Source organism: Trifolium pratense, linkage group LG6 (genome assembly GCF_020283565.1).
Source record: "Trifolium pratense cultivar HEN17-A07 linkage group LG6, ARS_RC_1.1, whole genome shotgun sequence".
Lineage (NCBI taxonomy): Eukaryota > Viridiplantae > Streptophyta > Magnoliopsida > Fabales > Fabaceae > Trifolium > Trifolium pratense.
This window is the reverse complement of record NC_060064.1, coordinates 38,338,261-38,354,050: the sequence shown is the minus strand read 5'-3', so window position 1 is coordinate 38,354,050 and position 15,790 is coordinate 38,338,261. Positions and strand designations below refer to the sequence as shown.

Below are 15,790 nucleotides of genomic sequence, written 5' to 3'. Positions count from 1 at the left end.
GATGGTTTTTTCGTTAGGTTATCAAAATATATGTAAAAAGTTTTTCACTGTTATTAGCCATGACTAATCTTTAACAGGGAATCTTGTGAAATATACAATGTAGTTTTCTCTAACAAGAGTTGGGAATTGAACATTTGACCACCTAATTAAAGGATACAATACCCTAACCGGTTGATCAATTCATGATGGTTTCTATGAAGTCAATTTTTTTAATAACAAAAAAGATTATAAGCATATGCTTTTCCTGGGTCTTGTAAAAGTTATTTTTAATTTGAATTAATTAAAACAACATTAAAATTCCGATTTTTTAGGTGAATTTAGATTCAATATATATTAAAAATAATTACACATAAATAAAAACATCAAGACAACAAACCACTAATCATTTATAAAAGAAAAAGAATTGTAATTTGGAAAAAATTGTTATTTTTTAGATATTTATCACTCTTTGATAAACGACAATTTATGATAGAAATGACTGATAAAGAAATTTAAAGAAAAATAGAGTTAAAATTATATTGATAATGATAGAATATTATAAATTAGAGTGCATAAGACTCATGTGGCCAATAACTAATATGGAGAATAAATTTTTTCTTTAAAAAAATACTCCCTCCATCCCAAAATAAATGACCTAATTTTGACTTAGGATACTATTCATATGATCTCCTTTGATCTTATTTTTCTACTAATATATACATGCAAATATTAGCATATGAGATGTTGTTTGATTTGTCTCAATGAGTATTTTCAAAGTATACAACTTTTATAATTTTTAATAATACATAGTTAAAGATACTAACGATTAAATATGTGCATTGACAAATATAATTGTGGTTAGGCATGGCAATGGGGCGGGGACGGATTTTGTCCGCCCCAAACCCAAACCCATAAAGTCCGGGTTTCCCCAAACTCATCCCAAATTCGAACGGGGATAAAAAGTATACCCTCAAACCCATACCTAACGGGGATCGGGTATCCCGACGGGTTTCGGGTATCCCCATTACGCCTCTTTCCACGTGAATTTAGATTGTGTTTTAGTATTTTTTTATTAAAAAAAATTAAATGTGCAAAATTATTTTCTCTCAACAATAATTTTTTAAATAAAAAAAAAATAGAGAAAATTGTTTGTTTAATACTCAAATTAAAAATAAAAAATATACATATGAATGTAATTTAAGAGATTGTTTAAGTTTTTCTAATTTAAAAGAGGTAAAATCTAATTTTTAGTATAAGTGGGGCAGGTTCGGGGTGGATATCAATATACCTATACCCGTCCCAACCCCATCTTTTGAAATCGAGCAAAACCCAAACTCGAACTCAAACCCAGTCAACTTGGATTTTTTCCGTCAAAATGGGTATGATTTGGGCGGGTACCAGTAAATATGAGTTTTATTATCATGTCTAATTGTGGTCAAACAAGCCATTTATTTTAGGACGGATGTAAGATGTAGACCATTCGTATTGATTGTCTTCGTGGCATGGGACCCCCTAGTGAGACCTATTTGTCTTCTTTTTATTATCTCTAAGTCCCATAAGTGGACCCTATTAAATGAGACGTGTCGTTCTAATTACTATTCAAAGGTCTATTTTTGCCTATTTGGGATGTATAAGACAAAAGTATATTTTTATAACATCAAACTTGGCAAATTATATCTCCTTGGAATTATTTCAATTAGTAAAGATATTATATTATATATATCTAGGCGTTATGTTTAAACTTTAAACACTTCAATTTTTTATTTAAAGTGAAATTTCTAGCGGTTAGACAAGACTATTTAATTTTTTTTTTATAGTTTATGTTTTTCTCAAATAATAAATTAGACTTTAGACTCATGCACATTGTTGAATGTTTTAGTCGACTATATATTGTGGTCACAAAGGTAAAATGTTTTAGTTTTATTATTTGTGGATCCAACTCTTAACTAGTATTGCTTTTCTTGAAAGATTGTTACCCAATGTCTTACCTATATGCACCATTGGTGCCCCTGTCATGAAGGAAATATTTGTGCGAATTAATCTGCTATGTCTAGTGTTTCCCCAAATCAGCATTAAAGTGAATCTTGATGGTAGTTTCATCCGGTCAACATTTCTAATGGGAACAAGCAGTATAATTCGATCTAGTTCTCAAAATTGGAAGGTCGTGGATTCATGGTGATGCTTAGCTTGCTGAGGTTTTAGCTGTCTATAGAAGTCCTACTTTTGTTTGGGATTTAGGATATAGACGTGTTATATGTGAGATTGTTCTCGAACAATCGAACCGTATCGAACTGAACCAAACCGCCGAACCGTATCGAACCGAACCGGAAATAACCGAACCATACTATAAGTTTACAAACCAAATCATTAATATTAATCTCAAGATAGTTCTCAAACTGTTAACCGAACCGTAAATAACCGAACCGAACTGTGGATAACTGAACCATTAATCTCAAGACTGTTTATTCATTTTTTTTAATTGTGTTTAACAGTTCGGTTCGGTTAACCGGTTAACTGAACTATAACTATAATTATGTTGTGCTTAATAGTTCGGTTCGGTTAACCGATTAACAGAACTATAATTACAGTTCGGTTCAGTTTTGCTATAAACCTTAATGGTTTGGTTCGGTTATTTGAACCATTGTTATGGTTCAGTTCGTTGCCCGAATTGAACCATGAACAGTCATATGTGAGACACTCACTTGATGTTGTAAGAGCTTTGCTTCATCCAAGTAGACATAATTTCCATGCCAATGCTCCGACTTTGCATTCAATTGTTGCTCTGATGGAAAGAGATTGGACGGTTCATGTTTTGTCATGCTTTTAGAAAAGCTAATATGTGTTGATGACAGTTAATTATATGATGTTTTTAGTAGTAATTTAGGGTAGTTTTAATAGCAACTGAAGCTCAAAAGCAAGCAAATACTTGGAAAAGTGAAGTTACTTGGCCCAGAAGCAAGAAAAGTGGAAAAAGTAGCAAAAAGGGCAAAAACGTAATAAACAGCGCAATCCATCGTACCTACGATGAGATCCAGCGTGGCGCGATGAGAATGCGGTTTAAATTGAAGAAAATCTGCAACAAATCTTTCCCATCGTACCACGATGACTTGTCATCGTGGCACGATGAAAGGCGGTTGAAGAAAGCAGAAAATCTATAGAAAATCTTCCATCGTACCACGATATGATCCATCGTGGCCACGATGAGGCAAAATTACACGCCATCGTGGCCACGATGGGTGCGATGGACGCGCAGAAAAAGCCCAAACCCAGCTGAAAAACTAGGGATGACAATTTGACTCATACCTAATGGGCACCTGCAAAAAATACCCATAACGGGTAGGGTAAAAACCCGCATTTTGGGTAGGGGCACGGACATGGGTAATTACCCGCAAAAATGAACGGGTATGGGTGCGGGTACGGGTACCTTAGTACCCATCCCGCCCCATACCCGCATAATATATATTTATTTATTTTATATATATTATTATATAATTACATATGTATATCAATTTTTAAAAATACAACACTATTAAATTATTACACATTTTTAATAAAAAAGTTTATTCATAACATAATACAAACACAACGTGAATATGTCAACAAAGAAATGAATTTTACAATGAGGTTAGTAAAATTTTTGTTTATAATTTTGATGAGTCAACATTAAAATCTTTAAAAAATAATTAATTATATTAAAACAATATGATATTTTATAATTGATCAATTTATTTTTAGTAAAATTGCGGGTAACGGGTATGGGTATGAGTACCTAGGTACCCATAGAGTATGGGGATGGGTACGTGTATTTTTTCAAACTGCAGGTATGGAGATGGGTCTATAGTACCCTACGCATACCCTACCCATTGTCATCCCTATGAAAAACTATAAATAGAGTCTTCCTCCTTCACTATTATTCATTCAGAAACATTCAGAAATATCAGAACATGTTCAATATTGACTATAGAGTTAGGAGAACTATAAGGAGGAGGCAAGGAGGCCAAGAAACTCTAAGGCCAATAAAGTTATTTTCTTTTGTCTTTGTAATTTATTTTTCCTAGGTTAGGTGAAGTCGATGAACTCCCTTACGAAAGCTTGGTTTTGTATAATTTGGGTTTAAATTCAATTGTTCTTATATAAACTCTTTTATTATCCGGTTTTTATTCTTTATTTTAATACTGATCACATTAGAATAAACTCTAAGGAAATTAGTGGATATCGGATAGGAAACGAAACTAATTGTCCCGACCGAAGGACGGTACGCTAGAACTTATATGAGACCATTAAATTCAGTATCTGCGGTTTTAGTGTATGATTAAAGCTAAGTCAAGAACGATAAATTTTATACCTGAAGTTAGAGTTAGGACTAGTTTAGGCACACATGACAGCTTGCGACACCATTGGGCCTTACAGGTAAGAATACCTAAGTTTACAACAAAAAAGTGGAACCGACTAGGGCAGGATACATATAAGCAGAGTAAAGGCAACCTAAACTAGGCTCTAACCAGTTTGTAATAGAAATAGGCAAAGAATACCTATTTTATAAGGCTAATCCTAATAGAAGGGAACAAAGGAAATTAACCACCAAACATGAGTAAGGGAGGGATTCGAAAACGCTTAACCACCCCGTGTGGACACACACACACCATTTTACTTTTATAATCATTTATTTTCCTGTAATTTTCTTTTACCCGCACAACTATCTCTAAACAAAAAGTGAATGCAAAACTATCTAAATTCCTAAGCGAAACTAGTAATTTTGGCATAATCCCTGTAGAGAACGATAATTTATCACTTTATTACTTGGTTGCGATTCTGTGCACTTGTAGAGCCACCAATGTGTGCAGATTTTCTTGCTAAGTATGGTGTGCCACATTGCTTATGCTGGAAGATTTGGGGCACTATGCCTCCATTGATGGGCTCGCTTTTGCTCAAGGATTGTTTGGATGTTAAGCCAAAGTTGGCGTTGTAGTTTGTTTTGTTTTCATCTTTAGCACCGAAAAAAGTGTTGGCATTCTTTATTTTTATTTTTTATTTTACGAAATATTCCTTATTCTAGTCTTCCTTATTTTTGATAAAAAAACTCTTCTTAATCTTTTTTTTTAAAAAAAAAAACAACTTGGTATCCGTCCCTAGGATCGACTAATCCAATAGGACCAATTCCACCGCCTACTTGCGAGGATTCCATTTAAAGCCAGAGTTTTTTTGCTCTGTATGGACTTAGCCTACCGAAATTAGCACCAAGGGGAATCAAATCTGAGACCTTGAGAGGAGCATATTCCAATGACCCAAATCAACATCACTAGACTAAGTGGGTTTCAACTCTTCTTAATCTTATTGGTGCAATAGGGTTAATTTTTTGAAATCTGTGTTTTTTTTCCCATATTCCTATTGATAAAAAAAATAAACTTCTATGTTATTGTGATTAAGTACATGTTTGGATTGGATCATTTTATAGCTTATGTTAAACTAGTTTATATATTATTATAAGTTTGTCCAGATAATTTATGAAGATTGAATTTTTGTTAATAAAAATTTATAAATTAATGTAAAAATTTATTTATTTGTTTTTATAAATTTAAAAATAAATTAATTTAAATGCCCCATAAATACACAACAATAGAGAGGAAGAGGAAAACATTTACGCAGGAAAAAAAAATTAAATTTAACAAAACAACAACAACGATAATAATAATAATAGAGATTTTGTAATATTATGATTAAAAAACATTACAATGTAAATTTCTTAAATAAAATTAACTGATCAATAACATTTTTAATACTCTTATAGGATATCACTAGTAATAGACTCGTGCTATCGCACGAGTCGTAACGTTACGACGATATATTTTTTAAGTTATAGTTTAGTAATTAAAATTGGTTGTAATTATAAATATTTAAATTGAAAAAAACAATTACATGGAACATATTTATATACCAGTTAGAATTTATCTCGTGTAAAATAGTTTTTTAAAAAAATTTATTAGTAAAAACTTGTCTCACATATGATAATTATTTTGCATTTTTAATCAGTGATAATTTATACTGTATATGATAGTTAAAATTTATATATTAATTAGAGTTTACCCCGTGTATTTTTTGAAATTTTTATTAGTAAGAACTTGTGTCACATATGATAATTATTTTGAATTTTTTATCGGTGAAAATTTATCCCGTATGTGATAGTTAAAATTTATATATGAGTTAGAATTTACCCCGCGTATTTTTTGAAATTTTTATTAGTAAAAACTTGTGTCACATATGATAATTATTTTGAATTTTTTATCAGTTAAAATTTATATATTAGAATTAACCCCGTGTAAAATAGTTTTTTTTTTAAAAAAAAAATTATTAGTTAGAACTTGTCTCACATATGATAATTATTTGAAATGTTTATCGGTAATAATTTGTCTCGTATATGATAGTTAAAATTTATATGTTAGCCGTGTAAAATAGTTTTTTTGAAATTTTTATTAGTAAGAACTTGTCACACATATAATATTATTTTTAAATTTTTATCGGTGATAATTTGTCTCATATATGATGGTAAAAATTATATTAGTAAGAATGGTCAAATTTTAAAAAATATTTTAAATACCGGTTGTTTTTACGGATTATATTTGTAAATAAAAAAAAATATTGACTTTTTTTTCATATATCCAATGTCATTTTTGTTAAAATTCAAACCCATATTTTTTTAGTTCATGCCCAAATAACTTGACCCAGCTCAAACCTCTTATCATTAGTTTATCTCAAACCCTAAATTTATTCTCTTTTCCTCTTCCATTTTATTAACAGCGGCTCCTTCCTTTCATTTTTCCAACTTCTTCTTTCAAATATTTATTCATAAACTCACATCTTTCAATTTGGATTTTTTTAGATCTTTATATTATTTTATAAAGTACAATTTTGATGAATAAATTTCTTTGGAAGTAGTTATAACTACTTTTTTTGTGTTTTCTTGGGTTAATTTAATTTATTTATTTTGGTTCTGGTATATTTTTTATTCAAAAGATCTTGTATGTCATTTATGTTTACTGTTTGGATGTTAATTTGAAAAAGAATTATGAAAGTTTTTTTTGCATACCGCATGATCTTGATGTAATTTGGTTGTGATGAAGTTCTTCATGTTGTTGTTTGTTAGATAGAAAAAAAATATCTTTAAATTACATAATCGAACTATTAGAAAAAAAATGTAGTTTAACATGAGTAGAGAAAGAAATAATGAATACAGAAAAAAATGTGAGGAAAGAGGAAATGATATGAAAATTTATGTAGAAGATTTAATAGAATTTTGAATAAGTGAAGAGAGGAAAAAAAAAATGAATTTAAAATTCGGTGTCATATATTGAGAACCAAAATTGGAAGAAGGAAAGAGTTAAAACCAGTGTCATATGGTTTATTTGTAACTTGAAGAGTTTTTTTTTCATGTGGTTGACTTATATGACCTGGTCCAATCTCAATGATATATTTCCTTTCTACTCACAAAATGTCATATGGCTTAAATGGTTTGGTTCAATCTTAATGATACATTTCCTTTCTTCTTACAAAATATGATATGACTTAGATGACTTAGTTAGTAGTGTACTTTTAGTTTAGTTATCAATTTTGTGGACACCAATTGCTCTTACTTTGAACACATGACAACATTTTAAGTAAGGGCAATAGAGAGTTTTTCAGAACAGTCAACTTTTCTTATATAGATTAGATTACAAAGACAATATATTAAAATAAAACTCAACTATCATCTCCAAACAAAATATCTAACACAAAAATCACCAAGTCTAACACAGTGCTGAGTGTATATTTGTGCAAATATCTTTGCTGACTTGTACACACGTATATATACGTCCGTTTATTTATGTGTATATCCTTAGATTAAGGTGAGCATAGAGTCAGAGTCAGACTATTACACGCAACTTATCATCATGTCATGTCTCGTTGCTCTTTACTCCGTTCATGATTGTCTCATTTTGTTCTTCAAGTCATAAGCCACATACTCTCCATCTACCACTTACAAACAATTATTCAACGAAGTTCTTCTCCGTCAACACAACCATTATATCCACACTTAAAAATACTAAACCCATGTTTGGTTACGTGTGTCATGTTTGTAAAAGTCACGGTGAAAAATCACCTCAACATAAATAAAGATTTTTTTTTTATATATATTAGACACTAACATATAATCTAAAGTTGATCATTTAATGTTAAACAGGTTGAGTTATCCAATCCTGCATTCTATATATATCTGAATAGGATTATCCTTCTACCATCCAATTCTACATGAATGTACAACATGGTCCTACGAGAGTGGTTAAAGATTGAGACGACCTAATTAAACAATTAATAGATCGTATCTGCCAATGTTGGTAGCTATATCATCATGAAAATAATTATTGTCATATTCTACAAGTTATATTGAGTAAGAAAAAGGTTATATATTCACTTAACACACAATTAACTAGTGGGTATTTTGTGAATATCTTAGTTATTCAATTAATTTTTAATAATTTTGGCAAGTTTAGTTGATTCAAATGAGTGGTATAGATTTCTTCCTTAATATTTATGAGATGAGATACATACTTGGTTATTGGACTATCAGAAATATTTCTCTATCTCGAACAACTATATCACTACCTCTGCGCATAGATCTTTAAATCCAATAGTTGAGGAAGGCAACTGATGTAGGAAGGCTGACTGCGCGTATCGAAGAAGAGATTTCATGCCGTCAGAAGAGGATGAACTTTAATCCTACTTATTAGAATTAGTTGTTATTATTTTTTGTTTTGTTTTAGTTATATCACTGTTGTCCTAAAATAAAATTTGAATTAAATCAATATTAAATATATATATATATATATATATATATATATATATATATATATATATATATATATATATATATATATATATATATATATATATATATATATATATATATATATATATAACTTTGCACGTTAATCTTTAAAGCACTCTTGATTAGTTAACAAAAGAAAAATTGCCCATTTTATTTTGGATTCACCTGCTCGTTGATTTAAACTTTGCTACACATTGTCAACAAAAGAAAATTGCCCATGAATTAAATCATACAGTACATACACATCACAATGATAATGAATCTAAAAACTAGTACCAAATACAGATTGTGTACATTTCATATTTGACTAAATTTTATTGCTAGCAATTTTTTGAATATTGTAATGCATTCATTACATGCTTTAGAGCTAAAAATGGAAGAGTTGGAGGCTGGCAATAGAAGGTAATTCTTGGATGGGCCCAACCCAAGTAGCATAAACCGACATGTTAACAAGCATAGCCCATGACTATATTGAGACAATCTTTCTTTCTATACATACGTAATTTCCTAGTCACGACAATGAAACATGCTGGCCCTAAAATCCGGAAAAGCGGAGGGCTGCTCCCACGTCTGAGCAATCGAGGCCAGTCACTCAAAAAATAGAACGTTAGCCATCCCTCAACCAGAAGAAACTCCATATGATTACCAGTGCATTCAGCTTAGCATTGAGGTTCAATTAAGTTGTCACACAAATTAGAAATGGTTATAGATGTCACGGCATAGGAAATGTAATTCTACTGCACCACACTACATAAAATCATGAACAATAGTTACTAGATGTTTCAGACAATTTGAAAAAGGCTGGCCACAAAACTGATGGCAATAGAAATATGGTTTTCAGCAGAAAATAAATAATACAGAACAAAAGAAGTCTAGAATATATAGTGTTTAAGAATTTCTAATCAAGGAAACTACGCTAAGCTGCTACATAAATTAATAAAAACAAAATTTGATGGCATATTGCTATTCTTTGAGTTTTCTGTCATTTCTGGTTTTCTTTCTATATTCTCTATTCTCGAAAGGGTATTGCTTTTTTATCAATAGGTTACACATTGCTGCTTTGACAGCTTCAGCTGCTACCGAAAAAGCATTGTCGTCAACAGCTGCAGTTCCTTGTAACGTTTCTAGCAGCTTTACTCCCCCAGGTATCTTATCGTCTCCCAGAACAACTGGCTCTTGGTCAGCATCAATACCAGAAATTACTAGAACACGAGCCAAAGAGGGGTAATCATAACCAGGTAAACTGGAGACACCTGTAACCATCCACAATTCCCTTGTAGGCGGGCTGTTCGCCAGGCAGGTAGGGACAAAGGTGTCTCCTGCAATAGAAACAACCTGCAATTTTGCCGTTGGTATAAATTTCTTCCTTTAGAAACAAATATTTTCTAAACCAATATTTCAATCTAGCTATGCTTCATAATAACAACGCATACGGAGAAATCCAACTTCACACAATTAAATATAGATACCTAGTCTAGAAATAAAAGAGACAAATAAATAGAAATAATTATTAACGTCAATGATCATCTCAATCACGTGATGTCACAGACATTACCTTGGCTACAGAAAGTGTTTGTGCAGAAACATTGTAACTCAACAACACAATTCCTCGCAAGCTACATTAATATCAAATAAACTTGTCAATAAACTATACTTAATTCTCCTTAAGAGAAATATGACAGAATACAGTAGCAAGAGACTTGCCTCTGAATGGCCACAGCAACAAGCAAACCATCCAGGGTGGTACATAAATCAGTAACAGCATGGCCATGCTCTTCTGTGTTGTCATTGGACTCTAAAAGCCCTGCCTTTGGAAACAGAAGACGAAGAACGATAAAGTGAACACCAAGTGCAACAACAAGAGAACGAGAAATATCAGCTTGGTTGAAATCACTAGAATTTATTTTATAATAACAAGTATTAACTAGTCCGGTAATAATTTCCAAAAAAGCACTACGAATGAAGTGGAGAAGCTATACAAACTACTTTAGCCTCTGAGAAATATAAATATACCTTAACTGCAACCTCACAAGTATCTAGGAGTGCTCCAGAGGAGATATCCCACAATCGGACCTACAGAAGGAAATATATGTCACTCTCACTTTAAAACAGAATTGTAGAGAAAATAAACAGGATGCCTGAGTCATCAAGAAATGTTTAAGGAATCACTAACTGTGGAATCACCACTTCCAGATAGTAGAAGACTGTGAGGGCTTTCCTGAGCAGGAACGAAGGCAAGGCAGGAAACAAACCTGCAAACAGATATTGGATACATAAAAAAATCTACAAACAAGAAGACAACTTACACTTATCTTTTATAAAAAAAACCATGTGATATTCACTCATTTGTATTAGGGTGAAAGTAGGAAAACAATCTCACTGACAATATCTGGAATTGAAAAATTCTAATATGATCCAAACATAACCATTTGAAATAAATCACACTCAAATGCAAGAATAAAACTATAGCTGACTCTTTAAGTTGAAGGCGTATTCGAGCATCGAGAATATATTGGTGTCTGACAATCGTACAAAACAATGTGCCAGTGCCAAAGTATAAAATATTTTTTCCGGGCTACGACATATTGAGGACACAGCTCAGACAAGACTCTAATACATAGTCAACACTTCCATTCAGCTAGTCATTAAAAGAGATATGTCTGGTAGCAAGATATTCACTTATTTTAAGTGAAAGACATAGTTCACTAATTCATCATCATGTTTTAGAATCTCTTTTTTTATAAACAAAGTGTTCAAATAGTATGATGTGTCCTATAATGGAAAATGTCATACTTAACAAGTTCTTTTAACATACTTAACAAGTTCTCAATTTATATCTTTTATAAATGATGTTCATACTTAATTTTGTTTACTATACATAGGTAAAACATATGCATACACATATATAAGATTAAAAAAAAGCAAGTCTCACTCTGTATGACCAAGACAAAAACTCTGTATCTCGTGAGCTCCATTTAAAGGATTCTTGGGAAAATTAGTAACCTGTAATATTATATCATCATGAACATAATTATAAACACAAACAAAGAAAAAACAGAATCAAATTACAAAGTTTACAAACTACTCATTATCACAATAGATATCATAGCTTACACGAATTTTAAAATCCCTATCAGCACTGATAATAAACCGATTATCCGGCGAAAATTCCTGCAAAAAAAACACTCAAATTCAAAACAATGAACCACAAAATAAGAAATTAAAAGAAAAACAGAAACAAACACACAAGTATCTATCTACTAACCAAACTAGTGATAATACTACAATAATGCGAAAGAAGCGGCATCGGTTTCTTATCAATTGAAGTTTGATTAAGATCCACAACCCAAACAAGTCCAAATTTATCAGCAAAACACACATACAAACCGTCGTTGCTTATAGCAACAGCAGTAACTCTCTTCTCCGACGAAACTGTCAAAATACAATGCCAAGATTCCGCTGACCAAATTTTTAGGGTTTTATCATCACCAGCGGATACGAATAGTTTTCCTTTAGCACCGAATCGAATTGCTCTGATATTATCTTTATGGAAGTGATTGTCACCGGAGATGGAATCGTCGTGTAAAGAAACTGCAGAATTGTTACTGTAGAAATGGTGAGAATGGAAATTGAAATTGTGGAGAGTGGAGAAGATGGGATAAGGTAAGCTTACAGGAGGTTGAAGATGCGGAGCTCCGGTCCGACTGCTACGGCGATGTGGTGGCCGGTTGGGTGGACGGCGATTAGGGCTGGTGCTACTTCGGTTTCTTTTCTGCTTTCAGTTGTAACTTCTTCGTCCATTTTCGCTATTTGAAACTAACTCTCTGTTTTAGGGTTTGGCGCTTTACTTCGTTGCTACAAATATTACCTTGTCTTTCTTCGCAGTCTCTCTCGTTTACTACTTGCTAGTTACTTGCTGCATCTCTAATTAATTAATTTTAATTAATTAAATTAAAAAATATTTTCATTTTATTAATCATCAAATTAATGATATGTTTCCCTTACCAAAAAATAAATAAATTAATAATATGTTTATTACAAAAAATAATAATAATACTCCTAACTAACTTTCACTTTCTATGCCCCATAGATCCTTCCTTAACATTGTTATCGCTAGTGGCAATAAAAAATTCATAAATATATAAAAAGATGTGTGTTTGATTTGCAAAATAGCAAATACTTTCTTACTCTTTTATTTTTTACGTGTTGCTGAAGTGACGATAACAGCATATGACATAATAAGATAGTACAAGACATAACAAAATTGTATCGGGGAGAGATAGCCGATAATATTTTTTATATTCGAATATAAAATGAGTACTTTCATATTTTTATAGTTATACTGTGGATAAAAAGTTGTCATGTGGTTCTATGAGAGACAAAAATTCTTGTTTTTGTTTTTCCCTTGCTACCTATTTTGTCATAACCAGTTTCTTAATCAAACAGGGTACAACAATAGTTGTTCAGTCTAATTCTCTGTTTTTTAACAGATCAAACACACAGAGTTCAATATCTTCCTATAATATTTCTCCACCCTCTCTAATAATTGACACTTGTCTATAAAAAAATATTTATCGGTTTATGCTCATGGTTTTCTTTTAGGCAATATTTATCGCAATGGTTTATACTTTTGAAGTTAACAAAGTATAATTATAGAGAAAATTACTTTTTAATATGAATTTAGATTTTTTTTGACAGTAGACTGTTAAGTTGTTGGTTATTGTAAACTAGATGGACGATGTCCTTTTTGTAAAGATTGTTGGTCCAAATAAATAAGTGATATTGTGAAGATTGTCAGCACATTTATTTGTTTCACGATAGACATGATGAACTCTAACCTCCTAATTCGATCCAAGAAGCTTTCTAATTTTTTGAATTATAGCACTTCTACAAGGGATTCCTTTGCTATCATCTATTAAAGCTTGAAGCTTGGAAATTCATTCTTCTTGCAAGCTCTAAACCTTCCAACACTCCCCGAAGTTCAGCTATATATGCATTCCCTTTTTCAATGAATTTTGCATATCCTCTCAACCATTCACCTTTACTTCCTCTTAAAACACCACCACAACCTATCCTTCCATCTTCATCACATGAGCCTTCAGTATTTAGTCTAATCCAACCACTTGGAGGAGGCTTCCACCCGATTTGAATCGCCTCTTTCGGCCTTGAAGTAACAACCTTGCTCACACCGACAGCTTCCGAATATTCTCCAGCCCTTCACAAAATGTAACTATGTGGACGGTTTGGCTGAACAAAATTTCCTCATGATTTTCTTTGTTTCGCCTAGGCATGGCAATAAAACTCATACCCGCGGGTACCCGCCCAAACCATACCCATTTTGACGGGGAAAACCCGAGTTGACTGGGTTCGGGTTTGGGTTTTCCCCGATTTCAAATGATAGGTTTAGGGCGGGTAATGGGTACATTGATATCCACCCCAAACCCGTCCCTGAACCCGCCCCGTTATACTAAAAAATAGATTCACCTCTTTTAAATTAGAAACGCTTAAACAATCTCTTAAATCACATTCATACATATATATTTTTTTTAATTTGAGTATTAAACAAACCATTTTCTCTATTTTTTTCTTTATTTAAAAAGATATTGTTGAGAGAAAATATTTTTGGACATTTAATTTTTTTTTTTAATAAAAAAAATACTAAAATACAATTTAAATTCACGTGGAAAAAGGTGTAATGGAGATACCCGAAACCCGTTGGGGATACCCAATCCCCGTTGGGTATGAGTTTGGGGTTATCATTTTTATCCCCGCTCAAATTTGGGATGAGTTTGGGGAAAACCCGAACTTTATGGGTTTGAGTTTGGGAGGACAAAATCCGTCTCCGCCCCGCCCATTGCCATGCCTAGTTTCGCCACATCCATAATAAATGACACGCCATATCCCATATATTCTTCCATTCCATGTCTCCTTTCTTATTATCAAATTCCCAAAGATTAACAACCACCTATTGTGTTTTAGTAGCACGTTAAATGAATCTCTGTAATCAAATCAATGTCTTCTAATGGTAATGATACATAAATTATGTATGGATCATAACATTTACATAATCGTCTTGGAACACCGCATTCCCTATGCCTCACCTATAAAAAGTCTTCGGTCTTTTGGTGAAACTAATGGCCATTCTCTATTATGGTTAACCTTTAGTTCTATTCCTTCAAAAAAAAAAAACTTTAGTTCTACTAAAACCTAGTAACCATTCACTTGGTGTGTGTATTGTCCTATGAAAATCTTTCACAACCACTCATCCAAAGCGGATGCTAAGGTGGGTGAGTTAAATAATTCTCCCACCGTGAGCGAGTTATGTGAATCGTCGGATGAACGATGTTATAATGCACGGTTTGTATCCAATACATTTCTTTCCTCACAATAATGAAAAATGATTCTTTCAATTTTTCTCTCTCAATTCTTTGATCCCCTTTTATTGTTTCTCACAAAATTGTCTTCTATTTTTCAATGATCTAGATCTAAGTCTAACACATTATTTTCTCAACTTTTTTTCCACTTGAGAGGATGTAATCCAATAATTGTGTTGCAATACACGTTGAAGAAAAATAAAATGTCACGGTAAGTGTTAGCTTAGCAAAATAATAGCACATTCATTAGGAACAGCAATTTGAGTCACATACAAAATTGCGTTTCAATATTCTCAAGCAATTTCTAAGTATGTGTCGGTTCAAAAATGATATTGGGATCCAGCAAGGCAATGCCATACTCCAACAAAGTCTACTCCATTGGTCCAACATGACACTCCAATGTGTACATCAAATGCAATGTTGATACTACTTTTACCAAGTATATCAATCCTTTCTAAAATCCTTTTTTAGTTTATACATTTTCTTCATATTTCACCTAAGTTAAAGTTACCTGTTAATAAATCATATAAGTGAAATCTTTTCTGAACTTTGCAACTTAAATATTTAAGAATGATAC

General features: G+C 32.0%; 1 protein-coding gene across 1 annotated transcript; it reads right to left on the bottom strand.

Annotated features, from left to right (window-relative positions):
• Window positions 1–9,033: 9,033 nt before the first annotated feature.
• LOC123891606 (tRNA (guanine-N(7)-)-methyltransferase non-catalytic subunit wdr4) lies at window positions 9,034–12,726 on the bottom strand. The gene is made up of 9 exons (XM_045941511.1): window positions 12,513–12,726; window positions 12,105–12,444; window positions 11,954–12,010; window positions 11,772–11,842; window positions 11,013–11,091; window positions 10,853–10,912; window positions 10,544–10,647; window positions 10,395–10,455; window positions 9,034–10,174 (listed from the first exon to the last, which is right to left on the bottom strand). The coding sequence occupies exons 1-9, from the start codon at window positions 12,638–12,640 to the stop codon at window positions 9,803–9,805; spliced, it is 1,272 nt and encodes a 423-aa protein (XP_045797467.1). The 5' UTR covers window positions 12,641–12,726; the 3' UTR covers window positions 9,034–9,802.
• Between the last annotated feature and the right edge of the window lie 3,064 nt (window positions 12,727–15,790).